Source organism: Numenius arquata, chromosome 2 (genome assembly GCF_964106895.1).
Source record: "Numenius arquata chromosome 2, bNumArq3.hap1.1, whole genome shotgun sequence".
NCBI lineage: Eukaryota > Metazoa > Chordata > Aves > Charadriiformes > Scolopacidae > Numenius > Numenius arquata.
Genome location: NC_133577.1, coordinates 2785267 through 2811560, shown reverse-complemented (window position 1 = coordinate 2811560; position 26294 = coordinate 2785267). Strand labels below are relative to the sequence as shown.

The 26294-nt window shown below is 40.6% G+C and overlaps 1 protein-coding gene across 7 annotated transcripts in view; it reads left to right on the top strand.

The window, feature by feature from the left end:
• The window catches only part of MED23 (mediator complex subunit 23), a 42404-nt gene extending 16954 nt beyond the window's left edge, over window positions 1–25450 (top strand). For 2 of the 7 annotated variants that reach the window (XM_074144388.1, XM_074144389.1), the window contains 19 exons: window positions 1114–1314; window positions 3455–3598; window positions 5055–5200; window positions 5746–5991; window positions 6165–6307; window positions 6839–7013; window positions 8736–8899; window positions 10040–10164; window positions 11295–11500; window positions 12361–12541; window positions 13488–13658; window positions 15895–16111; window positions 16705–16941; window positions 18566–18731; window positions 19731–19803; window positions 21343–21557; window positions 22410–22530; window positions 23255–23386; window positions 24336–25450. In XM_074144388.1, the coding sequence (XP_074000489.1) occupies window positions 1114–1314; window positions 3455–3598; window positions 5055–5200; window positions 5746–5991; window positions 6165–6307; window positions 6839–7013; window positions 8736–8899; window positions 10040–10164; window positions 11295–11500; window positions 12361–12541; window positions 13488–13658; window positions 15895–16111; window positions 16705–16941; window positions 18566–18731; window positions 19731–19803; window positions 21343–21557; window positions 22410–22530; window positions 23255–23386; window positions 24336–24509 (3237 nt within the window). In that variant the 3' untranslated portion in view covers window positions 24510–25450. The remainder of the gene's footprint in view (window positions 1–1113; window positions 1315–3454; window positions 3599–5054; window positions 5201–5745; window positions 5992–6164; window positions 6308–6838; window positions 7014–8735; window positions 8900–10039; window positions 10165–11294; window positions 11501–12360; window positions 12542–13487; window positions 13659–15894; window positions 16112–16704; window positions 16942–18565; window positions 18732–19730; window positions 19804–21342; window positions 21558–22409; window positions 22531–23254; window positions 23387–24335) is intronic. The other 5 variants (XM_074144393.1, XM_074144391.1, XM_074144390.1 and 2 more) reach the window with 4 other exon arrangements.
• The last annotated feature ends 844 nt before the right edge of the window (window positions 25451–26294 follow it).

The window sequence follows — 26294 nt, the reverse complement described above, 5'->3', positions numbered from 1 at the left end:
AAAAAAAGTGACCATTCCTGAATAGAGATTTTAATGAAACAAAGAGAGATTAGATTATTTCTGAAGTACTAGAACAGCACTTTTTGTCCTTAGTACTAGTACTTTGTAGGAGTGTAACTGTATCAATGCAGGGTAATAAAAGGTTGTTGCACTAAAGAACTCGTGATACGTGGCATTATAGTTGATGGTCTTAAATTGAAGATTTAGAATCTGAGTTCCAAACTACAGGTACTGGGCCTGCTTTACATACATCTCTAATAACGTGTATCCGAAATCATTATTAAAAGTCACGGGGGAATGTGTGTATTTTAAATTATTTCTGTGTTTGCGTAGCTCACTGTGGAGGTCGTGGCAATCTAAAAGCTCACATCTAAAGAGCACACCATTATGAGGTGTAATTTTGGTTCTATTCATAGTATATCGAACAAACCGCTTTTATCAGATTAATTTTAAAGTCTCTTTGATCTCGTCTTGTACCAGGTGGTGCTGTGTCAGTAGGACGGCGCCTAATTATAGGGGTATTAACCAGATGTTAAATCTGCTGCTGGTTGTAGGTGAGCCCAGAACGAGAGTGAAAAAGAGAATAGTCATCAAACACCTGTATCGTGTGTTGGGATGTTTCCTCTGGGTTTGGTGGTATAATTGATGTATCTTTTTCTTTATGGTGATCCCTGCTTTTGAAATGGACTTAAAGGAGAAAAGAGGGAAAGGAAGATAAAAAGCAACAACAGAAACCCTCAAAACAAAGAAAAGAAACCCCTACCAGTGTGGGGACTTTGTTTTCCAGGAATGCCAGATCAGAGAAATAACATTCTGCATGAATTTATTACAAAACATGAGCAAATCCCACCTCCTCCCCAGATGTTATTTGTGCATTGATGAGCTCTGTTTTGGAACTAAGTAGGGAATTGTGTAACGTGTGATAAAAGGCCAAAATCATGGTCAACCTGTAACATAGTGCAGCTTTAATACACTGGCTTATCCTTAACTTGAAGTTCAGACTTCATTTCACGCTTCCCAGCCTTCTGTCAAAATGCTGTAACTGCGACTGTGCAAGTTCTGAAAGTTAATGGCAAGGCTTTTGGAATACTGTATCTGATCTCTGCCTTACAGCACAAACAGCGCTGCCCTGTGCTGGAGGACCAGCTGGTGGACCTGGTGGTGTATGCCATGGAACGGTCTGAGACTGAGGAGAAGTTTGATGATGGTGGAACCAGTCAGCTTCTGTGGCAGCATCTCTCCAGCCAGCTCATTTTCTTTGTGCTCTTTCAGTTTGCAAGTTTTCCTCATATGGTCCTGTCGCTCCATCAAAAGGTAAATTGTTTGTGTCGCTCCCATGTGGTAAGACAGGTTTTTTAAAAAAAAAAAAAAAAAAAAAAACCAACAAAAACAAAACGAGTAAGAAAAAAAAGGTCGTTCACCTGTGAAAAAAGCACCATATGTGTAAGAATTAAAGTTTTGATCATTGTGCTCTGTAGAAGTCAGTCGAATTCTCAAGTGACGTTGCTGTGAGCTCGGTGTATTTTAGGGAATTCAGTTACAGGCTGTTGCGTTACATTTGGATTCAAGATGTAACTGGAATAAGGAGCTGAACTGCCCCAATTCAGAAGACCCGAGTACTGTGCTCTTGCATCCGATTTACAGCCGAGCTTCAGACAGAGCGAACGCCCTGCTCAGTTTGTGAGCTGAAGAAACATGTCATGTAAATGGATGCAAGAACTTGCCTTTTATTTGTCTAATCAATCTAATTGAAGCAATCTAATTAAAGATCATTTGTCCAACTACAGTGACAGTGGCAATTACAGTCCAAAGTTATTATTACTTTCTAATAATTATGTTAAAACTGATGCACTTTCTAGTATTTATCCTTTTCTCTGCTGCTCAGTGCCTCTCTGAATTCTCAGAGTGGTGATGCCGGTCCTCCACGGGAAAGGAGAGGAGGGGTTACAGTAAGTCAGCAACATCCTGAGCTCTTTGCGGAGAGAGTGTGATGTTGAGGTAGGAAAGGGATGTACTTTCTGCTCACTATAGGATTAGCTTGGGGCTATTTAGATACAGTTTCTGACCTGCTGGAGAGCAGCTCTGAGGAAAAAGACCTGGGAGTCCTGGTGGACAACAGGATGACCATGAGCCATCAATGTGCCCTTGTGGCCAAGAAGGCCAATGGCATCCTGGGGTGCATCAGGAAGAGTGTGACCAGCAGGTGGAGGGAGGTCATCCTCCCCCTCTGCTCTGCCCTGGGGAGGCCCCATCTGGAGCACTGGGACCAGTTCTGGGCTCCCCAGTTCAAGAAGGGCAGGGAACTGCTGGAGAGGGTACAGCAGAGGGCTACAAAGATGATGAGGGGCCTGGAGCATCTCTCTGATGAGGAAAGACTGAGGGACTTGGGTCTGTTTAGTCTGGAGAAGAGAAGGCTGAGGGGGGATCTGATCAATGCTTATAAATACTTCAAGGGTGGGTGTCAAGAGGATGGGGCCAGTCTTTTTTCAGTGGTGCCCAGGGACAGGACAAGAGGGAACGGGCACACACTTGAACATAAGAAGTTCCATCTAAACATGAGGAGGAACTTCCTTCGTGTGAGGGTGGCAGAGCCCTGGAAGAGGCTGCCCAGAGAGGTGGTGGAGTCTCCTTCTCTGGAGACATTCCAAACCCTGCCTGGACACGTTCCTGTGGGACCTGCTCTGGGTGGACCTGCTCTGGCAGGGGGTTGGACTGGATGATCTCCAGAGGTCCCTTCCAACCCTGTATCATTTTGCGATTCTGTGCACTGCGCTTTGCTCCATCTTCATTCATCCACAGTTCCATGTTACATGAGAATTCACTATGTATGCTTTACTCGTGGTGGATTCTAGTTCTCTGCTCCCTTTGGTATCCCTGAAAGGAGTTTTACCAAGGTTGCATTCCTTTAATTACTGTTAATGAGTCATTGAAACAATAGGCACAATACAACACAATGGCAAGCTAGATGAGAGTAGAGGTTAAGAGTGGAGCATTGGTTATTAGAGAATTGCTATTACAGATAAAGAAGTTAAACAACAAAAAAAGAAATCCAGACGGGTCCAGATGAGGCAGCCCAATTTCTTCTGGTTCAGAGATTTTCTTTATAAAACTGTGGCCTGCTGCTGGCGATGGCCGTACTTGGCTACAGGGCTACAAAGTGACGTTCTAAGTCCAATATGTTAAGAGTTGCTAATTTTTCAAAATAGTGATCCTCAAGAGCTAAATACTGTTAACCATTAATTGTTGTGGCCTTCCCAGAGTTTGTGTTACCACTAATGTACCTGTTTGCTCTCTTTCTCAAAACACGATGTACTTTCTACCTAAGCCCCACTAAAAAATTCCCAGTAGTCTCTGCTGGAGCCGTTTTAGTCCTGCCCTTCTGCTTTGGTAGGAATCTTTGCAGTGATTTTTCTTCTGCCTGCAGTATTTGTCTGTTACTGAGTGTTTTTGACAGTTGGCAGGTCGTGGTCTCATTAAAGGGAGAGACCATCTGATGTGGGTGCTGCTCCAGTTCATCTCGGGCAGCATCCAGAAGAACGCGCTGGCTGACTTCCTCCCAGTCATGAAGCTTTTTGACCTCCTGTATCCTGAGAAAGAAGTAAGTCTTCTTGCTGAAATGAAAAGTTTTATTTTTAATTCCGCTTGAGGCTTTTGTATATCATTATTACTATCATTCTTGAGTCACTGTTACAGCAGTTTCCTAATTAAATGAAAATTTTCAGGGTTTCCTAACCACGTTTGTGCAGTGTTCTTAGGGCCAAAAAAGACTTCTATTAAGTCATCTCTTCCTTGACTTTGGTTTGACTAAGATTTTGAGGAGTTTCTTAAGGTACTGAGGATACCATTAAGGAATAATAGGAGTTTTATTGTTGCATCTGGGCTGCAACAGAATAATACACTGAGAGACGCTTTCAGGTGCAAAGAACTGAACAAGACACTTTATATTTGTTTTGCATTAATAGTTATTTAAATTCATTCTGTGGTAGCAAATCAAATCCTGGTTGTGCTTTGTATATTCCTCTAGAATTAAGGTTCAAGGGAAGGGATAATTAGGGAAGTTCTTCAACTTCCATCGTGACAGCATTGTGAGCATCAAGTCCTGACTGCATTGTCTTATCATAGCGCCTTCTGTTTGGGGCCAGTAGATACGCTAACACACATGTGGTGTACCAAGCTGATAGGTAGCAATTTTTCCCCCTCTTAAATTAGTTTTGACCCACAGAAATCCTTCCGTACAATTTGCTCCATGAGATCGCGATTGCTTTTGTCAGCACAGATTACGGGGAGAGTGGTGGGACTATTTCCTGTAGCGATGGGCTCTGAGTTACCCTTGTTTAAAGTGTCTGTGGGAGTAGGGCATTTCTGAGGATTCAATTTCCCAAGCAGTTTAAATGTTGTCTACAGCTGTTGCTCTTAAGAGGATCTGTCTTACTGTCACCGTGATTACGTGTTGCTGCTCTTTCGCTTGGGCAGTAACTGTACCAAAGGGAAAGAAATGTGGACGTCGGCAAAAGGAGAGCACCAGAGCGCCTTTTCCAATGGGAGTAACATGCCTAAGTTTGTAGCCAAAACCTTTACAATTTTGGGGTGTGTCCGTTCCTTTTCATAGAAAGTGGATTAGTCTTTAAATATAATGCTGGCAGTAGAGAAATTAGATTTTTCAGAAAATACTGGTGAGCCACTGAGTACCTACTATGGAAACACATACCGTAACTAGTTTCTGAATAATGTATAAGTGTTGGTCTGAGGGTAAAAGTATATGCTTTGTAACTGTGTCTTGAATTTGTATACTCTTAAGCATGGACTTCCATTTGCTGAGCTCTTTGGATTGTTTGTTTGATTTGGGATCTTTTCAGCATAATTACTGAGGTCTGGGTCTTTTCCAGAGCTCTGGATTTAAAATTGAGGGTAGAACCCGTTCTCGAAAAATGTTGCTTATGGTGTTGCAAGTCAGAAAAAAAAAAAAAAAAATTACATTATGAATGCTGTCTGTCTAACTTGGTTTTCTGTACATTAATACCTGCAATATGTCACATTCTGTGTTCTTTCTTTAGTGTATTCCTGTACCTGATATCAACAAACCCCAGTCGACTCACGCTTTTGCAATGACCTGCATTTGGATCCATCTGAATCGGAAGGCTCATAGCGACAACTCCAAGTTACAGATTCCCATTCCTCATTCTCTTAAACTCCACCATGAGTGAGTTTTGGGGCTTTTGTTGTGTTTTGATTTGTCTCGAGACATAATGGAATAGGAAGCTCCAAGTCTGTGTTCAGAATGTGTTGCGTGATGGGCTGCTCTTTAAGGGTTATCAAAGGAACGAAGCAGGACTAAGAGCAAGCTCAAAGTCAAAATACTCTGTTATCATACAGCTAACAGAAATAATACGTTACATCAGTAAATCTTTTTTTACTGATTTAGAATCTGAAAGTGAAGCGACTGTTTTATTATGCTGTGGTTTGGAAAGTGTGGGTAAGCAGTACACCGGGTTAAGTTTTGTTTGGCAAGGTGATTTTTAGTGTATTGTTGTCCTGAGGTGTTTCTCCAATACAGGTAAATCATAACACAGTGAAACTGTGGCATAAGATGCAGTCGTTCTGATGTGATGCAAGTAATAAATGGTTTGGGTTTTCTGCTATTTTACAGTGGATTTTTGATGGGTTATTGTGGCTGTAATCCTGGAATGCGTGTCTACTCTTCTGCTTGTTTCTTCCTACTTAACGTCGAATCTCTTTGGCACGCAGGTTTTTGCAACAGAGTTTAAGGAATAAAAGCTTGCAGATGAATGACTATAAGATTGCCTTGTTGTGCAATGCTTATTCAACCAATTCGGAGTGTTTCACTTTGCCAATGGGCGTACTGGTAGAGACTATTTATGGAAACGGCAACATGAGGATACCTCTTCCAGGGACTAATTGCATGGCTTCGGGCTCTATTACCCCCTTGCCAATGAACCTCTTGGACTCACTCACAGTTCATGCCAAAATGAGGTACAGTATGCACCCAGCTTCTTATTTTCAACCTGTAACTCTTTCTCTAACTAGTTATCGTCAGGAGAGCTTTCCTATGTCTGGACGTGTCACGTATAGATCTGTTTATTAATAAATTTGTGAACTTTCAAGTTCTTGTTTTTGATTGAGAAATCCTTTCTCTCTTTCCTCAGTCTGATCCATAGCATAGCTACACGGGTAATCAAGTTGGCTCATGCGAAATCCAGTGTGGCCTTGGCTCCTGCTCTTGTGGAAACCTATAGCCGCCTGTTGGTTTACATGGAAATAGAGTCCTTGGGCATCAAAGGCTTTATCAGTAAGAAAGAAAACCTTTCTTTTTAACCCTTTCCTTTTGGTCACTGGTATTTTCTTTTAGTGGCAACTAGAGACCATAGGAAAACTGAAAAAAATCTAATGATGCAGCAGGTTGAATACATGTATAAGTCATTTTAATAAAAGAAACTGCAGTGGTGCTGCAGTAAATTTCAGATGAGTGTGCTGCTGTCTCTTCATGCCATCACTGGTACGGTCAGTGCTTTCCTAGATACACTGCATTTTGCAAAAATAGGCTCAGTGGAAAATCATAAGCAAAGTTACTTAATTAAATGCAAATGATACTTAATTGCACTCATTAAAATAATTTGCGTGTCTGCTGTATATGTTCATTCGAAAGATTATTGAGCGCTAGACATTTTCAGCATCTTCAGACAGCTCTTGCACACGCGCTCTTTGGAAATAAGGCAATTTTCAAATCTGATTTGCAGCTAAATATAACCAGTGGACTCTGTAGTTGTATTTTAAAGTGTTATCTCTTGGAAAACTTACTTTACAAACTCTTCTTCATAAGGTCAGCTCCTGCCAACAGTCTTCAAATCTCACGCGTGGGGAATTTTGCACACTCTACTAGAAATGTTCAGCTATCGGATGCATCACATCCAGCCTCATTACAGAGTCCAGCTGCTCAGCCATCTCCATTCCCTGGCTGCTGTGCCCCAAACTAGTCAGAACCAGCTTCACCTGTGGTGAGTGATGGTTACCATATTTAACCATAATGTCACATTGCTCCTTCATTCATACGCGGAAAGTTGCTTCCCCTGCAGCGTGGGCAGCAGGTCAAGGGAGGGGATTCTATCTGTCTGCTCTGGTGAGACCCCACCAGGAGCACTGTGTCCAGCTCTGGAGTACTCAGCACAGGAAGGACATGGACCTGTTGGAATGGGTCCAGAGGAGGCCGCAAAGATGATCAGAGGGCTGGAGCACCTCTGCTATGAGGACAGGCTGAGAGAGCTGGGGTTGTTCAGCCTGGAGAAGAGAAGGCTCCAGGGAGACCTTAGAACTCCTTCCAGTCCCTAAAGGGGCTCCAGGAGAGATGGGGAGGGACTCTTGATCAGGGAGGGGAGCCATAGGACAAGGGGTAATGGTTTTTACACTGAAAGAGGGGAGAGCTAGATTAGATCTCAGGAAAAAATTCTTTCCTATGAGGGTGGTGAGACCCTGGAACAGGTTGCCCTGAGAAGCTGTGGCTGCCCCATCCCTGGAGGGGTTCAAGGCCAGGCTGGATGGGGCTTGGAGCAACCTGGTCTGGTGGGAGGTGTCCCTGCCCAGGGCAGGGGGTTGGAACTGGGTTATCTTTAAGGTCCCTTCCAACCCAAACCATTCTATGATTCTTACATCAGCATAAACCATATAAAAAACTGTGGCTAATCTGGATACAAGAAAGGTGGAAAAGCTGGTTAAAGAAGCTCTGGAGTTGATATGCGGATAATTCTAGGGAGAAGCTTTGAATTTAACTGACCGTTAACAAAGTTGAAGGCTGTGAAGTTTAGTTTGAATGTAGAATCTGGGGTTTGTTGTAGAAAAATTGGGGAAAAGAGTGTCCATTCACTCTTAGAGTAGAATACTTCTTGGGGGGGGGGGTATGTGAGGGAGGCAGAGGAACCTCCTTATTGTCACTTCATGTCAAGGAAGCTCAATTACACAATAATTTCTTAGTCCAAATTCCAATTGTTCAGTTGCTTATCCTTTATCAACAATAAAGAGAACAAGTGAAGAAAAGCTTCTCATTAAATTCAAGGTCTTGCTCTTTTTATTCACCTAAATCTTGTCTTATCATCTCACCCTGTGCATTATGGATGTTAATCAGTCACTTTTGATAAGTACTGGGTGCAACTGCCTTGGAGTAAACTCACCTGTGGCTTCGGCATTTCCAAGACACAATGTTATAAAAATCTTTTACATTACTTCAAACTACCCTGTGTGAAAAGCGCTTTTAATCAAAACCAGAACTTCCTCATTTCTTTAATAAGGACAGTTTAGTGCTGTCTTCCTCAAGGTGATAGTTAGCTTTGAAACTTCCCATGCACTATTCATGCCTCTTTATTCTGGTTTTGCATATGTTTTTCTGTCTGTGTGTCCTTGTTTAGACAAAGATGTTAAAAAGATAAGAAAAGGGGGGGGGACAATCTCTAAATTGGAGAGACTTTGAGGCTCTTTTTCAGAGGCTCTGCAGCTGGAATTTTCACTAAATCAACTTTTGAGCGCTTTATTTGAAAATAAAGTGCTTAAATAGTTGCTAACAAATTTATTAAACAGTGGAAAAAAGCCAACTTTTCCAAAAGTTTAAGAACATCACTTTCAAAAGAAACGTTTTTATATTACTTGAAGCGGAAAATGGAGGAAAATTAGATCTTTTGGGGATCTTAGAAGCAGCAGCATTTGCTAAGTGGACTGTTTCCTTCTTTCAGTGTTGAGAGTACTGCTCTAAGGTTGATCACAGCTTTGGGCAGCTCCGAAGTCCAACCACAGTTTACACGATTCCTCAGTGATCCCAAAACGGTTCTTTCAGCAGAATCGGAAGAACTCAACAGGGCTTTGATCTTAACTCTGGCGAGGGCAACACATGTGACAGGTAAGAGCAGTACTGTGAGATAACATCGGAGTGATAGCTGTAGTCGAGCCATTGCTCTAAAATACTGTTAAATAGAAAATCGTGGAAATGACCAGGTCATAAAACATGTCCTGTACACTTCTGATTTTGAAAAAAAAGTGTAATTTTAATTTCCAACTACTTGTTTTGAGGCAAAAAGCTATTATTAAAGCAGTAGTGCAATCAGGCATTGGTTCAAAGTTTATTATTATACAGAAATACAGTGTGACTAGGGTTTTTTTTGTCTTATTTTCAGTTTTATTGTTTTAAATTAAAATGTTTGGATTGATTATTGATACATGCCATTTAAAAAAAGATGGAACGTTCACAGCAAGGATGTTGCTCTTGTGGAAACCACCCCCTTTTACAGCTTACCTTTAAGAAAAAGTAGTGTGTGGTTTGGGTTTGCTTTCTTGGGGTAGCTTTTATTGTGTATTTTTAATGCTTTAACAATGTGCAATGACGTGGGTCAGGTTTTTGTCAGTTTTGAGGGAGATAGAGAAAATACCTCCTTTTTTATGGTTCTAATCTGGAGACTTACTGGAGAGTTGGAACAACTGATTTCACAAAACCTGGCGGAGGTGAATTGAAAGGGAAAGGGCTTCTTTGTGTTAGTTTGTATTTTTTAACCTTTATTCAGCCTTTAATGTTAAATCATCCCTGTGGCTGAGGGGATGAGGCTTGTGTTTTATTTCTACAGCTTAACTGGGAAAGGTACTGCTCAGCAGATTTTTTTAAAGCAATATAAAATAGCATCTGGCAATTTTATCATCATTACCTTCCTCAGGATTTTTTTTTTTTTGAAGTCTAATCAGTTAATCAGCAAAAGCTCATCTTGCTGCCATTACAGAAAATTAAATATTAAATCTTAAAATCGTGATTGCTTTATTTCTAGCTCAAAACCTAAAAATAATTTTGTTATTGCTAATAGCATAAAAAAGATAATATCCAGCTTGTCCTATAGAGTAAATAAGATTCAAAGGAAGGGGATGGGAGAAGTTGGCCAGAAGGAAACCCTGTTGAACTAGCAAAGCCTTGATGCATGGGGCTACAAAAGCAATACCAATAAGAAATGGGGTTTTTTTGATGTGAAATTCTAATATCATAAATCCATTTTTCTAGACTTTTTCACAGGCTCTGATTCAATTCAGGGAACTTGGTGCAAGGATATATTGCAGACTATCATGAGTTTTACTCCGCATAACTGGGCATCACATACACTAAGCTGTTTTCCGGCTCCTCTGCAGGTAATAGTTTCAAACTGATGATTTTCTAATTGCAAATACAGAGAATTTACTCTCTTTAAAAGATCCTTTGCATTCTGCTAGTTGGTGAGGTTCTTCTGCTGTCCAGCGTATGTAAATCTCAAGTCCCTAAAGAATGTGGCATGATTGTAGCATTGCTATTTCTTCAGAAATGCGTTAGCTTCTCCTGGAGTGTTCTAAGGTCAGGTTTGGCCAACTGGTACTTCTGGTAGAAGGTAAATCAGATCGCTTAAAAATTTAAAAAAATTAAAAAAAAAAAAAATAAATGGAGAACCTTTTTTCTTCTTGTGGCAATTTGTCATGTGACTTTTAGTGACAAAACTTGCCCAGGTGGCCAAGGCAGCCAACAGCATCCTGGCCTGTCTCAGGAACAGCATGGTGAGTAGGACTCAGGAGGTGATCGTCCCCCTGTACTGGGCACTGATGAGGCCCCACCTCGAGTGCTGTGTCCAGTTTTGGGCCCCTCACCACAAAAAAGACATTGAGGGGCTGGAGCGGGTCCAGAGAAGGGCAACGGAGCTGGTGAGGGGTCTGGAGCACAAGTCTTGTGAGGGGAGGCTGAGGGAGCTGGGGGTGTTCAGCCTGGAGAAAAGGAGGCTGAGGGGAGACCTTCTCGCTCTCTACAACTCCCTGAAAGGAGGGTGTAGCCAGGGGGGGTCGGTCTCTTCTTCCAAAGAACAGGCGATGGGACAAGAGGAAACAGCCTCAAGTTGCCCCAGGGGAGGTTCAGATTGGATATTAGGAGCAATTTTGACAGTGAAAGGGTTATGAAGCCTTGGAATGGGCTGCCCAGGGCAGTGGTTGAGGCACCATCCCTGGAGGGATTTAAAAGCCGGGTTGACATAGTGCTTAGTGACATGGGTTAGTGATGGTTTTTATCAGAGTTAGGTTGATGGTTGGACTCAATGATCTGAAAGGTCCCTTCCAACCCAGACAATTCTATCATTCTATGATTCTAAAACAGTCACTGCGATGTCACGGTGAAGCAGCCAGCCTACCTGGTAGGTTTGTTTTATACATGGAAGAAGGAAGGTGCGGAGTCAGGCAAAAGTTTGCCTGTCCAAATGTCTTTTTCTCGGCTCTCCGTCATAGCAAAGCCTACTTTATTTCAGGTATTCTTCAAGCAGAATAATGTGCCTCAGGAAAGCCGTTTTAACTTGAAGAAGAATGTGGAAGAAGAATACCGAAAGTGGAAGTCTATGACCACGGAGAACGATATAATCACACACTTTTCTGTGCAAGGTTCATCCCCGCTTTTCCTTTGTCTCTTATGGAAGATGTTGTTAGAGACCGATCACATCAATCAAATTGGCTACAGGTAATAAATTTGAAATAGCACATCTTTTAAGCTCGTTCTCAGTTCTGAGGGCGTAGGCCTTGTGCAATAACAGCTTGATTTGTACTTTTTTTTTATTGATTCATAGCATGGAAAAAAGCAGTGGAATAGGTATTAGCAAGAATATCATGATAATTGTGCAGTGTTTAAGGTTGGTTACACCGTGCTGTCGTCTGCAATGCATATTCTTCCTGCGAAGAATTAAGCAATGTTTAGGCAATCTGAAATAATAAACAGAAAATATAAAGCATTTATTTCTTAGCCAAATATTTTATAAAAAAAACAAATGTTAGATTAAAATTTATTATACAAGTAGTAGTCCTACAATTTTTTCACTTGTTCTCAGCAGTAACAGCCATGAAAAATGGATTATTTTTTTTTTTTTCTTTTCAGTCCTTGTCAGGCCTGTTGAAACAACTAATATTTACGATGGCACGTGTTACTCTGCTGTGCAATGAGAAGATACCAGTATTTTAATGCTATGGTTATAGTAAAACACGTACTGCAGGAAAAATCAAGTTGAATTGCAGAAAATTGTCCTAAGAGGTGTATAACTAAGAAGTATAGGCTCTGGGCAGAATACTATATATATAAGAATTGGTGAAGCATTTTGTCTGATTAAGTGTCCAGACTTTGGAATTCTGTTGCTCTTCTGTTGTTTTCACTTTGCTTTGCTGCTGGGTTTTCTTCAGCTCATTTAATAAAAGGAGGCTTTTTATGACAATTGTATTAAAACCCACTAATTTCTATAAAATAGAGCAGTTGAAAATGTATTGAACAGTAACAATTGCTTGTTTTGTTGTGTGTTTGTGTGGTTTTTTTCTTGTTTTCTTCCCTGCTAGAGTGTTAGAAAGAATTGGGGCCAGAGCTCTGGTGGCACACGTCAGGACGTTTGCAGATTTCTTGGTGTATGAATTCTCTACCTCCGCGGGAGGCCAGCAGCTCAATAAATGCATTGAGATTCTCAATGACATGGTGTGGAAATACAACATTGTGACGCTGGACAGGTTGATACTGTGCTTGGTAAGTTGTGCCTTAGAAGATAAAATGCCAGTTCTTCTCACAGAGTCTGCTTTCTGAGTCACTTTTCTAGGAGGAATCTTTGTAAAAATGCAGTGGTTTTAAATAGTGGCTATTTGCTAACCCGATAATCAAGTGAAAATAATAAATTACTTCTGTAAGCAACGTAAAACTCGAAGTCTTAACAGTTCTCTGGATCTTCAGGGGAAGCTTTTCTTGGTTATTTAATGGCAACCATTGAATTGGTATTATTAAACGTTGTTATTAGTGCTTTGGGTCTCTGACCTCAGAGCTGGGCAATTATTTCTGCAGCTTGAAAAGGCAGAAGAGGTCTGGCATGCCATGATTCAGAAGCAAATAGAAAATCTTGTACCCATTAGTGTATGCTTTCTTTGCTTAGAATCCAGCCTGTTTCATCAGAAAAGAAGGAGAGAAATGACGTTCTCTGTCTTTCCAGGCTCTCATACAAGATAAAGCAGAGCTTGCCTAGAGAGAATTAAATTTTCCTTGAGTAATTATCCTTTACTTATATTTTACAGTCTCATCTTAAAGTAAAGCTAGTTGTTTGAATTTTACTTTGGTTTTAAAACTGAAGTCCAAGTATGTCAGAGCAGCCAGAAGTTTGAAGCAATCTCAACTTCATGATCATTAATTGGTTATTTTCAGTAAGAGAAGTGACGGCCAAAAGAGAGCTAGAATTCATGGAGAGCTGGGGAGTCTGTAAGACTTTCTGCCTATGGAATGAAAAATGTGATGGGTGTTTTTCACAGGTGGTGACTGAACCCATCTCTGTTCTGTGTCCTCGCTTGAAAAATAGAGTTGAAAGACCATACGTTCAGCGTGAATTTGGGTGCAGATGTACCTGATGTGCAGCCAGATATTTAGGGCTTATAACGCAGACAGCAGCAGCAAACTGTAATTCCCTGTATTCCGATCCATTTCGTTTCAGGCTATGCGGAGTCACGAAGGAAATGAAGCTCAAGTCTGTTACTTCATAATTCAGTTACTCTTACTGAAGCCTAATGATTTTAGGAACAGAGTGAGTGATTTTGTGAAGGAGAATTCTCCGGAGCACTGGCTGCAGAATGACTGGCACACGAAGCATATGAGTTACCACAAGGTACCAAAAGCTAATAAAATTCTTTTATTGTAATACTTTCTGTGGAGTTGAGATCAGCCAGAGGGTCTTTTGTCCTGTAAAGGACAGGTCAGCTGTCAATTTTTGGAGTTACTTAGTGAGTTGTAATTTATTTGCGCTAGTATTAAAAAAAGCACTAAATCTATGTAATAACGTTAAAAATTATAATGCTGTGATATTCAAAGATACATATATCTTTATATATACAAATCTTAAAAATAATATATAAAAATATATATCTTCTATCTAGCTAGCTATATATAACGTTATATATATGATACATATATATCATATATATACGGTTAAAATTATAATGCTGTGATATTCAAAGATACATACATATTTTTAGATACACAAATCTTATATAAAATATATATCTTCTAGCTATCTATATATAACGTTTTATATATAAGATATATACGATATATATATAATGTTAAAATTATAATGCTGTGATATTCACAGAGTCACAGAATCACCTAGGTTGGAAGGGACCTTTAAGATCATCTAGTCCAACCTTAAAAAAAAAAAAAACAAACAAACCAACCAAAAACAAACAAACAAACAAAAAACCCCACCAACACTAAACCATATTCCCGAGCACCATGTCAACTTGTCTTTTGAACACCTCCAGGGATGGTGCCTCAACCACTGCCCTAGGCAGCCCATTCCAATGCTTGATAGCCCTTACAGTGTAAACATTTTTCCTAATATCCAATCTGAACTTCGAAAGAAGGTTGGAGATTCATTCTTGCTTATCTAAATCCAAGAATTTAAAAATATTTTTAAAAAAACAGTGGCTTTTAAAATCTTTTAAAATTCTTTTTTTTTATTTTTTTTTTAAATTTTACTGAAATAATTTAGAACATAGTTTTTGTGCGCCAGGGAGAAGGTATTTTGTGACTAAAACAGTAGTTAAACCTGCACTTTCTCCTACTTATTAAAGCTTCTTCCATCTCCTGGGTGGCAAGAACCTGATATTTTGATATGTTGGGGAAGAGAATTGCTGAGATTTTAATGCTGTGTAAACATAGTGGCTTCTGCTGGCTGGAAAAGGGTGCACCGATGGAGTGTTCTGCCAAAAGAGAAATCAACACTGAGGTGAAATAAATACAAATAAATTCTCACTTAGCTGAACACATACAATCTAGTTCTGATCCAGAAGCTGTTTGGCCTGTAATAGTCCTCTGTCTCAGCGGTGCAGTGTCTCTAACAGTGCCTAAAAGTTTCAGGGTAGCCGGGAAACAAATTTTCTTAGCCTGGGAAGTGCTCTGCTGTGGCTGCACGGGTACTACACCCAATCTGGCACAGAGAAATTTCAGTCACAGGTAAAACAATATAAGCTCAGCCTTCAGCTGTACTCATCTGCTGTTGGAGTACATCCCAGTTCTTTCCTTGGGAGCTATTAAATGCATATTATTTCTAGTGTTCTCATTCAGTATATGATGCAAAAACTTTCAGTAGTGCTGGTTGCCCTGAGGTTTTCTCTTGAAGTACTTGACAAGGGACACATAAGTGCTGGCTGCTTTCAGCTATCCTGGGGATGCTTAATCATAGAATCATAGAATCATCCAGGTTGGAAGAGACCCTTGGGATCATCGAGTCCAACCATCTACCCTACACTACAAAGTTCTCCCCAACACCACATCTAAACGTCTCTTAAACACATCCAGGGATGGTGACTCAACCCCCTCCCTGGGCAGCCTGTTCCAATGCCCGACCACTCTTTCTGTGAAAAATTCTTTCCTAATGTTCAGTCTAAACCTACCCTGTTGGAGCTTGAAGCCATTCCTTCTTGTTCTGTCATTAATTGCCTGTGTGAAGAGACCAGCACCAACCTCTCTACAGTGTCCTTTCAAGTTGTTGTAGAGAGTGATGAGGTCTCCCCTCAGCCTCCTCTTCCTCATACTAAACAGTCCCAGCTCCTTCAACCGCTCTTCATAGGATTCTCTTATGCCCACTTCAAGCAGTGGTGAAACTTTGTTGTTTGTTTTTTTTTTTTTCTCAAGAAGTTGTTATCTACTAGTCTAATAACTAAATAATTTCACTCAGAGTTGAGTTTTCTTCGGTAAGCTTTAGAGTGAAATCATCTCACCGCATTCATATGTGAGAGCGAGAGTTATGAAGTGTCTTTTTTAAAGCAATGTAGATGCTGAATGTTTAATGCGCTGCTTTCAAGGAAAGAGCTTTTCATTTTGTTGGTTTTCTTTCCTTCCAGAAATATCCTGAAAAGCTGTATTTTGAAGGCTTGGCAGAGCAAGTCAATCCCCCAGTTCAGATCCAGCCCCAGTACTTACCAATTTATTTTGGAAACGTATGCCTGCGCTTTCTGCCGGTGTTTGACATAGTAATCCATAGATTTCTGGAATTGCTTCCCGTGTCCAAATCGCTAGAAACTTTATTGGATCATCTGGGAGGATTATACAAATTCCATGGTAAGTTATCTGTGAATACAGACTTTTATTGGTGTTGCAATCATTCTGTTCGCCTTGATTTATAATTTCCATCACTGGCACAGAAGTGTTTTAATCCTTTCTTATTCTCTAAGCCCTGTATGCATTTCCACAGAGAAGTACGACCCCTATTTAATGAATTTCAGCCTTCTAACAGTAAACTTGCTTTTATTCAGGCAGCTCTTCCTGGTTCATGCTTCCTTCACTCCTTTCTTAACTGTGACTTCATACCTGGATTCTTCCTATTTAATACATTTTATATGAAGAGACGATTTAGATGGTTTACTTCCAAATATATTAATCATAATATATCATTAAGATATGAACTGTTAGCAATACCGACTTTCTTTGCTCAACTTCTCCCCTTCTGCACCCAAGTTAAGATGCGTGTACAAAACAAAAAGGAAGATCAGTGTTGTAGAGCGTAGTGCAATAAAGAACGTGAATCAATTCCATATGCACTGTTTTTAAATACGTACAACTTGAGCTCTTGATTTAATTTTTTGTTTGCCACCATGAACATAGTAGTAGTGCTAGAATGATGGATTTTGTTGTTTTCCGTTTCTTCCTGGCAGACCGTCCGGTGACTTACCTGTACAACACTCTTCACTACTACGAGACGCATCTCAGAGAGCGCACGAACCTCAAGAGGAAGCTTGTTCATGCCATAATTGGCTCTCTCAAAGATAATCGCCCACTGGGCTGGTGCCTGAGCGATACTTACCTCAAATGCGCTATGAATCCCCGAGAAGAGAATCCCTGGGTTCCTGACGACACTTACTATTGCAAGCTCATCGGAAGACTCGTAGACAATATCCTTCTTAATGTTTGCATGAAGTGAGCTGTGCCAACGGCTTGTAGCTTCATTTCGTTGAAATATGCAGTTTGGTTTCTGTCTATTCAGATATAAAATAAAGCTTGGACTCTTTATTTAGCTGCATATATCAGTCTAAAGTCATATTAGATGACTTCAGTATCCTTTTTTTAAAATTATACACAGGGACTGTGCTGCCCTAGTAAAAGCATCTTGAAAGATATGGAGAAAACAAAGTACAGCTCTATAAATATTTCACTGTTTAATGCATCACTTACAAATAAACCTCCTGAAAGGAGGGTGTAGCCAGGGGCAGTCGGTCTCTTCTCCCAAGTAGCAGGCGATAGGACAAGAGGAAACGGTCTCAAGTTGTGCCTCAAGGGGAGGTTTAGATTGGATATTAGGAAAAATTTTGACACTGAAAGGGTTATAAAGCATTGGAATGGGCTGCCCAGGGCAGTGGTGGAGTCCCCATCCCTGGAAGTATTTAAAAGCCGGGCAGACGTAGTGCTGAGGGACATGGGTTAGTGATGGTTTTTGTCAATGTTGGGTTGATGGTTGGACTCAGTGATCTGAAATGTCCCTTCCACCCTGGGCAGTTCTAGGATTTTATTCTGTGAAATACAGATACTCATGTTTATGGATTCTGCATTGAATTCTAATTGTCACATGAAATCAGCTCAATACAAAGCCTGAGGATTTAAAAAAAAAAAATGTAGAAATTGAGGTTACTTTTTTCTAATGCCATTATCAATATTCCTTAGAATAAAATATGCTTAAGATGGTATATCAACCAGCTGTGTCTAGTTGAAGATCGGTACACGTGCTGTTAGCAACTGCTGAAAATCTGGTTTTTAGGAGGGGAAAAACTAGAAGTTAGATTTGTAGAGTGGAATCTTCCTGGACATTGTTTTGTTTCTGGGTCAGCTTTACGGGACTTGATCCATTTTCTGGATGTCAGTGTCTTCCTTCACTCTTCTTCCTGAACTGCTGTTTTTATGTGTAATTTGAAAGCAGCATGTTAGTTCTCTCCAAAGAAAGCTAAAATTACATAAAACCCTGCTTCTGTGCAAATATTAATGGTGTATTTGGAGATATTTTCTATTTGTAGCTCAAGTGAGTTAGTCTTGGTTTGGAAATAGAATATTTTCAGAGAAGAAGCAGGTGCTCATTTTGCATAAACTGTCCCCTTAGAAGTCTGCTGGAAGAGCTTAAACTGAAGCAAATTTAAGGTTTCAGATTATGCAGAGTAGAAAATTCTTGTTATTTTTGTTTTCTCATCTTGGAAGCAGATGGTGAATAAGATGGTTGGTGGTGTTTTGTTCCACCTCTTAATTGGGGAAGTTTTTCCTCTGCATGACTTTGTGCGTGTAGTATATTTATTGCTATGTGTTCCTGCCATCCCTCAGTGGTTGAGTATCACTGCCTTATATTCATACTTCTGTCCATATGTCTTATTTTTATGAAATGCAGTTGTTTTATTTGTTCTCAGTAACTTATCTTGCAGTTCAGTTCAGCTTGGTATGTGTGCTATTTCCATATATATATTTTTTTTAAGCGATGTGCTGCTTACGCTGGTCTGTGTCGGGGGAGTGGTTTTTGTTTTCCTTAACCATTGTCACCTATGGCAGGCAAATCCCCTGGTCCCTTCCCAAACTGTGACTGGAGATTCAATGAGTTTCCAAACCCAGCTGCCCACGCTCTCCACGTCACCTGCGTTGAGCTCATGGCTCTGGCTGTTCCCGGCAAGGAAGTGGGCAATGCCCTACTGAATGTTGTGCTGAAGAGGTACGTTGGCTCTCCAAAACTATTTTCTGCAATATATAATACGTTATTAGAGAGTGAGTCTGTGATACACATTTTCTTAGCATTTTATAAATTTTTAATTAAGTATAAATGCTTTAATTTTCATATATAAAGTATTTTTGGAGGACAAACAAGGGTATAGGGATCAAGCAGAAAAATAACCTATGGGATTTCTGTGCTGTAGTGGATTATGTCTGCCTCAGGAACAGCTGATTCAGCGTAATCCCTTTAAAAGACAGAGGGAAGGCCTAGCACAGGCTGAGAACTTCTCCAGTGGCTTCAGTGGCACGGAGGCTGGAAAAATTCTGTTGTTCTTTCGGCTGTGCTGGAGGAGGTTTCATCAGTTAATAGCGCAGGATCTTTGAATGCAAAGAAGGGGGCAGGAAGCATTGGGAGGACTCTCAATCCTCCTGATGCAAATGTCAGATCAGAGGTATTTTGAAACAGAGTGACATGCCAAGGCTGGCCTTTTGTCACGGTGCATTAAGTTTCACCCATAGCTCTGCTTCTTCCTCAGCCACTGTGAAAAGAACTGAAGTGAAAGGACGGACCCTGGTATTCTTGCAGTGATTCAGATGCCATCGTTGAGCGATGACAAACTGAAATGATTCGATTTCAGCCTCATTCGGCTTAGTAATATATTATTGTTAGCTCTATTTGGGGCACATAGAGGGAGAGGGTCAATAAAGGGACAAGCAAGCCTTAAGCACTGAAGTCTATTTGGTAGGAGGAACAGTGGGAAAACAACTTTTGAAGAAAACGTGGTACTAACAAAATCATGTCTGAACAGAGTGTTGCAAGGAACATTGCAATGGCATTTATACCTATGTTGGCTTTCCTAAATACCTGTATGTGTTTTTTATAGTTCTCCCAACTTGAGAAATACTCTCTGGACAAGTACACTTTGTCTTTAGGTGTGCCAGAAGCACAAAGTGCAATCGTGAACTTCAGAGCTTCATTTTTCTTTTTCTCTCTCTCTAGTCAGCCTCTGGTGCCAAGAGAGAATATCACAGCTTGGATGAATGCGATTGGACTAATTATCACAGCCTTACCAGTGAGTCAATATCTTGTATTTTCAAATAAAATCTCTTCTTCCATGTAAGGTTTATCATCTTGGTAGAATATGTTGTAAAAACATACAGCCAATATGTGTAGATTCTGCAGAGAGCTATTCAGAAGGCTGCTTGCGTGTTTGAGAAACATCTACTCTTCCAGCATGGAAAAACTGACCTGGTTTTCTATTATATTTTGAGGCTAGAATGAAAAGGAGTAAATCAGTCCTCTTTAAAACCATAATTAAATGCCGTGTGTCTAGTATTGAAAACTGGAGCTGTGAAATAAGTTCTAGAAGGGTTCTGATGCAAAGCTAATTTTCTATTAACGCTGCACATCGTGTGTCTCTTAAACCATGTGAATGAGATGTGCCTAGGGCTGCAAAAGCAAATGTGTGCAGTATTAGAGTTCGAGTATCAGGAGAAACTTCTGAATATAGCGACTCTTGGTACCTGACCAGGACAGCCTGAATCATTTTGGTCTTGCTTACCTGTTCCTTATATGTGCAACAGTTTTCCTATCTTTGCAACTTGTCTTCCCCAACAAAATGATTCCTTTTCTTGGAAGAAGGCCCACATGTATTCAATCCTTACTATTTTCATAATGCTGCTTACTGTTTTTCCTGTTCCCTTTTCTTGCATCTCCATCTAGATTCTTTGACTCTTGTACCTTTTTTGTTTCCTCTTTCCACCTTTGGATTTTTAGTCTGTTTGTGCCTGCACTCAGAAGACTCAGAAAATTCTCAGTCTCCTTCCATTTAAAAGGATTTTTGCCTCTGCTCTGCTTCTCTTGGAGACCTTTATATTGGCTAACTAAATCATTACATTCATGAAGTATGTCTTGGTAACGCCACACCCTGGAATGTGCCAGCTCCACTAACATGGATACAGCTTTCTCTATTGTGCTGCTTATTTTCCATGTTTGTCAAACAGGGTTAGAAACTCCTGTGTAGTTGAAAACACTTTAGAAATGCAATAAAAGAAATTGTGTCCAGCTTTGGAGCCATCAGCACAGGAAGGACATGGACCTGTTGGAATGGGTCCAGAGGAGGCCACAAAGATGCTCTGAGGGCTGGAGCCCCTCTGCTGTGAGGACAGGTTGAGAGAAGAGAAGGCTCTGGAGAGACCTTAGAGGCCCTTCCAGTCCCTAAAGGGGCTCCAGGAGAGATGGGGAGGGACTCTTGATCAGGGAGGGGAGCCATAGGATGAGGGGTAACAGTTTTAAACTGAAAGAGGGGAGATTTAGATTAGACATTAGGAAAAAATTCTTTGCTTTGAGGGTGGTGAGACACTGGCCCAGGTTGCCCAGAGAAGCTGTGGCAGGTGTTCAAAGGCAGGTCGGATGGGTCTTTGAGCAACCTGGTCTGGTGGGAGATGTCCCTGCCCAGGGCAGGGTGGGTTGGAACTGGATGGTCTTTAAGGTCCCTTCCAACCCAAACCATTTCATGATTCTATGATAATAGTAGAACGAGTCGAGGAAGTCTTGTCTTATATGATGTTCTTTTCAGAAGCAATTCCAACTTTTTGGGTTTTTTTTTCAGGAGCCGTACTGGATTGTTCTGCACGACCACATCGTGAGCGTTATCAACAGCCCCAGCTTGACGTCAGAGACGGAGTGGGTTGGGTACCCCTTCCAGCTCTTTGACTTCACAGCCTGTCACCAGTCTTATTCGGAGATGAGTTGTAGCTACACCTTGGCTTTGGCACATGCTGTCTGGCATCATTCTAGCATCGGACAGCTTTCTCTCATTCCTAAGTAGGTGTAATGATATTTGATGATTTAATTTGTCTCTTTAAATTCCGTGCATATTGTAAATAACAAAGCTGTACCTGTAACACTTAGACCAGCAAATACATTCAGGGTGCTCCAAAACTCACCAGACAAGCTCCCTCTTCCACTGACCTAACTCTTGTTATCTCTAAGCTTCGAGGCTTTCACCTGGAGTGTGACTGCCTTTCATGAGCTTTTTTTTAAATCTTTATTGATTTTTATGCTTTTATTAATTTCAGTTTTTCTTAAACCACTGACTGTAGCATGTTCCTAAAGCACCAGCTGTAATCAGTAAATGTATTCTAGCAAGTACCCTCTACTGCGAGTTAAGATGATTTGCTGACTGAAGGATGTGGTCCAATTCATCATTAAAGCAAGTAAAAAATACTTCTGCGTTAAAAAGTTGATTAGACTTTTCCCCAGTGCCGTGTTGATGAGAGAACTAACAGACTTCACTTAACAAGTCTTAAAATATTGAAGAGTAACGAAGGTGGTATGATGTGTTCCTCTCAATTAATCCTGAACCCTGTTTTAAGGCTAGTGTTTAAATATCAGAGGACAGCATTTTGACTGTGTGTAACGTTCTGCTGAGCTTAGTATTGCTGCCTTTTCTAGTCCAGTGATAAGGGCTGGAAATGTTCTAGAGCTTCACTGAAATGACTCATATTTGAAATAACTAATATTTGCTCTCAATATAATACTAAAACTCGTATTTTCCAAAAATGAAGGGCCAAGTCTGTGAGAGAATGTGATGTTTTGGCTAGAATTTGGGGTAGAGGGAAGAAGGGTAAAAAAAAATAATCCACTTGAAGTATTAAGTGTCTTGAAATACTGCAGGTTCCTGACGGAAGTGTTGATACCCATAGTGAAAACCGAGTTCCAGTTACTCTACGTTTACCACCTGGTGGGTCCTTTTCTACAACGGTTCCAGCAGGAGAGGACACGATGCATGATAGAGGTAAAGTGTGGCTCTTGGTCTACTTATGCAGTATATATTATTTTAGCTTTGTGATTATATTACAAAGCAGAATCTGATAGAGACCTCTGATAAACAATCAGAATGAAATTCTTTACAAATTAAACAGTATTTTCAAGGATTTGAATTGCCAGATTGGTATTCAGCTACCCAGTTAACTCAGGTGATGTCAGCTTGATTCAGGATAAAACAACTAGTCCGTTTTGTTTGGGTGTTTTTTTTTAATAAAAAAAGAAATACAACCCCAAAACCACAATGCTTCCTAAATAAGTATATTTTAACACCTGCAGCTGTAAACTCTTTGTAGAGAATGCTTGACCCGTTAAAATGCGCCGCGTGCATTTGCTGAAGAGCTTGCTGGAGTCTAGATACAAGCTGAACGCAGACTCAAATCTTGTGCTAAATTTTTCCTAGTTATTTACGAAGGTCTACTTTTGCAAATTTTTGTAGGTACTTTTTCCAACCATATTGCAGTCAATGATATTTAAGCACTAACTATTCAGCATGTAGCAAAATATCATTGCACTCCCTGGTAGTTAACTTGGGAAAATGGGATCATTTAATTAAACATAATGGGATGAGTTAGACCTGCCCATTTGTCCTTGTAAGAAAGTAAACAATTAGGAATCGTGGATTCTGTATTTCTACTCTAAAGCATTTTAAAACCTGTTCTAATTTGGGGTGCGTTCTGTGTCTGGGGAAGCAGATTGGAGTGGCCTTTTATGAGATGCTGCTGAACGCGGATCGGTGCAGCACACACCTCAACTACATGGATCCCATCTGTGACTTCCTCTATCACATGAAGTACATGTTCACAGGTGACAGCGTGAAAGACCAAGTAAGTAAACAGTAGATATTGATACTTTAATTATCTTTCTTCTCATATAGCAATTTAATCTTTTTGAGAGTTAGTTTCATAGGTAGCAGTACAACAAAATGCTTAACAGTTGACGAGCCTATATGCAAATGAGGAAATTGGTGCACTTCTGTACATTGAAAACCTTCAGATGCAGTAAACTATCTCAGATTTCAAGATTAATTACTGTAGCCTGACATGTAAGACATAGTTTGAGGGCGCTTTAAGTATACTATTGTTAAAGCAATCACTAGGAATAAAGCTATTGGATGTTTCATAACTTCTCCTCATTTGAATCTATATCTTTTAAGTTTTTACCTAATTTCTGATTCATTAATATAACTGAACATGTGACAAAAGCGAGAATTCATCCAAGACATTGAGGGGGTGGAGCGGGTCCAGAGAAGGGCAACGGAGCTGGTGAGGGGTCTGGAGAACAAGTCTTGTGAGGAGAGGCTGAGGGAGCTGGGGGTGTTCAGCCTGGAGAAAAGGAGGCTGAGGGGAGACCTTCTCGCTCTCTCCAACTCCCTGAAAGGAGGGTGTAGCCAGGGGGGGTCGGTCTCTTCTCCCAAGGAACAGGCGATGGGACAAGAGGAAATGGCCTCAAGTTGCCCCAGGGGAGGTTCAGATTGGATATTAGGAAAAATTTTTACAGTGAAAGGGTTATTCAGCCTTGGACTGGGCTGCCCAGGGCAGTGGTGGAGTCCCCATCCCTGGAGGTATTTAAAAGCCGGGTTGAAATATCGCTTAGTGACATGGGTTAGTGATGGTTTTTTTCAGAGTTAGGTTGATGGTTGGACTCCATGATCTGAGATCTTTTCCAGCCCAGACGATTTTGTGATTCTGTGATTACTGACATCTATCAAAATACTTCTGTTTTGCCAAATGCACTTCTGTCTTCTCTTTTTTTCTTTTTAATTTTTTTAAACAGGTTGAGAAAATAATCTGTAATTTAAGACCAGCTTTGAAACTTCGGTTACGCTTCATAACGCACATCAGCAAAATGGAATCGGCTGCTGTTGCGCAGCAGCCTCTGAGTAACGGCTCCCCAGCACAGCAGCCTGGCCAAGTGCCCGTCAACGTGGCTTTGCCAGTGACCCAGTGAAAATGCAGCGTTTGACTGGCTGGGATGGGGAGGCCGCCTCCTGTTACTGGTCTGGATGGAACATAGTCTGGTCGGGAATCTGGTATGGCATGTGAAAGGAAAGAGATTGCTTCTTCATTTTCTTTTGCCCAATGAAGCTGTCTAGCTCTACACGTGCCGCTCTTCTTACCTATTTATATCAGAGCCTGGATGAGGGCTGCGTTGCCTCTCTCTGAAAGCACCGAGTAAAGATTCTCTGTGAGTAAATACACAGATTTCTGAAGAATTTGCAACATCCTGCTCTCTCTCCTGATTTGAGTCATCTGGATTTTTCCTTTCTTTCCGCCTTGTGCTATGGAAGGACACTCAGCGGATGTAGCTTGATAGAAAATGACCTTTTAAAATTTGGATTCCACCTTATTAAAAGTTTCTATTCTTTTTCTCCCGACAGAAGAATTTAAAATTCTTTTTGTCTTTTGAGCCGACAATTTAAGCCCTTATACAGAAACGCTCTTAGAGAGATTGCTTCAGTTGTATTGAGTTAATTATAACATCTTTCCAAAGACTAAGAACGAGCCTTTGAAAATAGCTGTAAATTTTGTATGTACAGTTTATATTCAGCAATTGAGCAATGGACTTGATCTCATATCAATTACTAAACTCTAAGATTACTAACCAGAGGCTCTCTCTAATGAATCTATTGGAAGTCTGCGTATTCAGTTCAAGCTGTGCTGGTTCATATTTTCTTTCCTATTTGGGAAACGGCGTAGTTTTTATTAAGTCAATGACATGAATTTTATTGATACCTTACTATATTTTAGATTTGTATAATATTCTACTTTAAGTTTTATGTGTACTGTGTTCAGCAGGTTTTCATAACAGAACTGAAAGGCTCAATGTTTTGTAAATACTGGTCTTGTTTGACAGACTTTTTAATTAAAAAAAAGACTTTAAAAGACTGTATTAGTATTGTTAGTTTGTTTATTTTCCATACCCTTTACCTTAAAAACAAGGGTTTACCATAGCAAGTATACTTCCATTTCCCAAGTTCCCTGCTAATTTTAACCTGTTACAAATAGAGTCCAGATTAGTGAGGTCGGGTCTGATTTATGTCTCTCTCTAAAAATTGAACAGTTATGAAAATGAGCTGTTGATTCAATGGGTGGAAGCTTTTTTTGTCTGTTTGTTTTTGAAAGGCAACAAACCTGGATGGCTGGCAACGGCTGTCACTTGGGTTGTACTTGGATCCTAAATTCTGCCAAGTGTAATTTGAGTGAACAGAGAAACGTGAGTGCTGTTCGATGAATTTATGGTCTGATAGAAAAACACGTTTGCCTCCTGTAGGTCTGGAAAATTAAATTCTTCAGCGCTATTGCAGGCAACAGTAATGGACAGAAACAGTTCCCTCATCCAGCTTTGTGTCCACAACACCTGGCTGGCAAATCGTTGAATAACTTGTGTTTCACCAATCATAGAATCATAGAATGGTTTGGGTTGGAAGGGACCTTAAAGATCATCCAGTTCCAACCCCCTGCCCTGGGCAGGGACACCTCCCACCAGACCAGGTTGCTCCAAGCCCCATCCAGCCTGGCCTTGAACCCCTCCAGGGATGGGGCAGCCACAGCTTCTCTGGGCAACTTGTTCCAGGGTCTCACCACCCTCATAGGAAAGAATTTCTTCCTAAGATCTAACATAAATCTCCCCTCTTTCAGTTTAAAACCATTCGCCCTCGTCCTATGGCTCCCCTCCCTGATCAAGAGTCCCTCCCTGTCTCTCCTGGAGCCCCTTTAAGAGAGACGGGGAGGG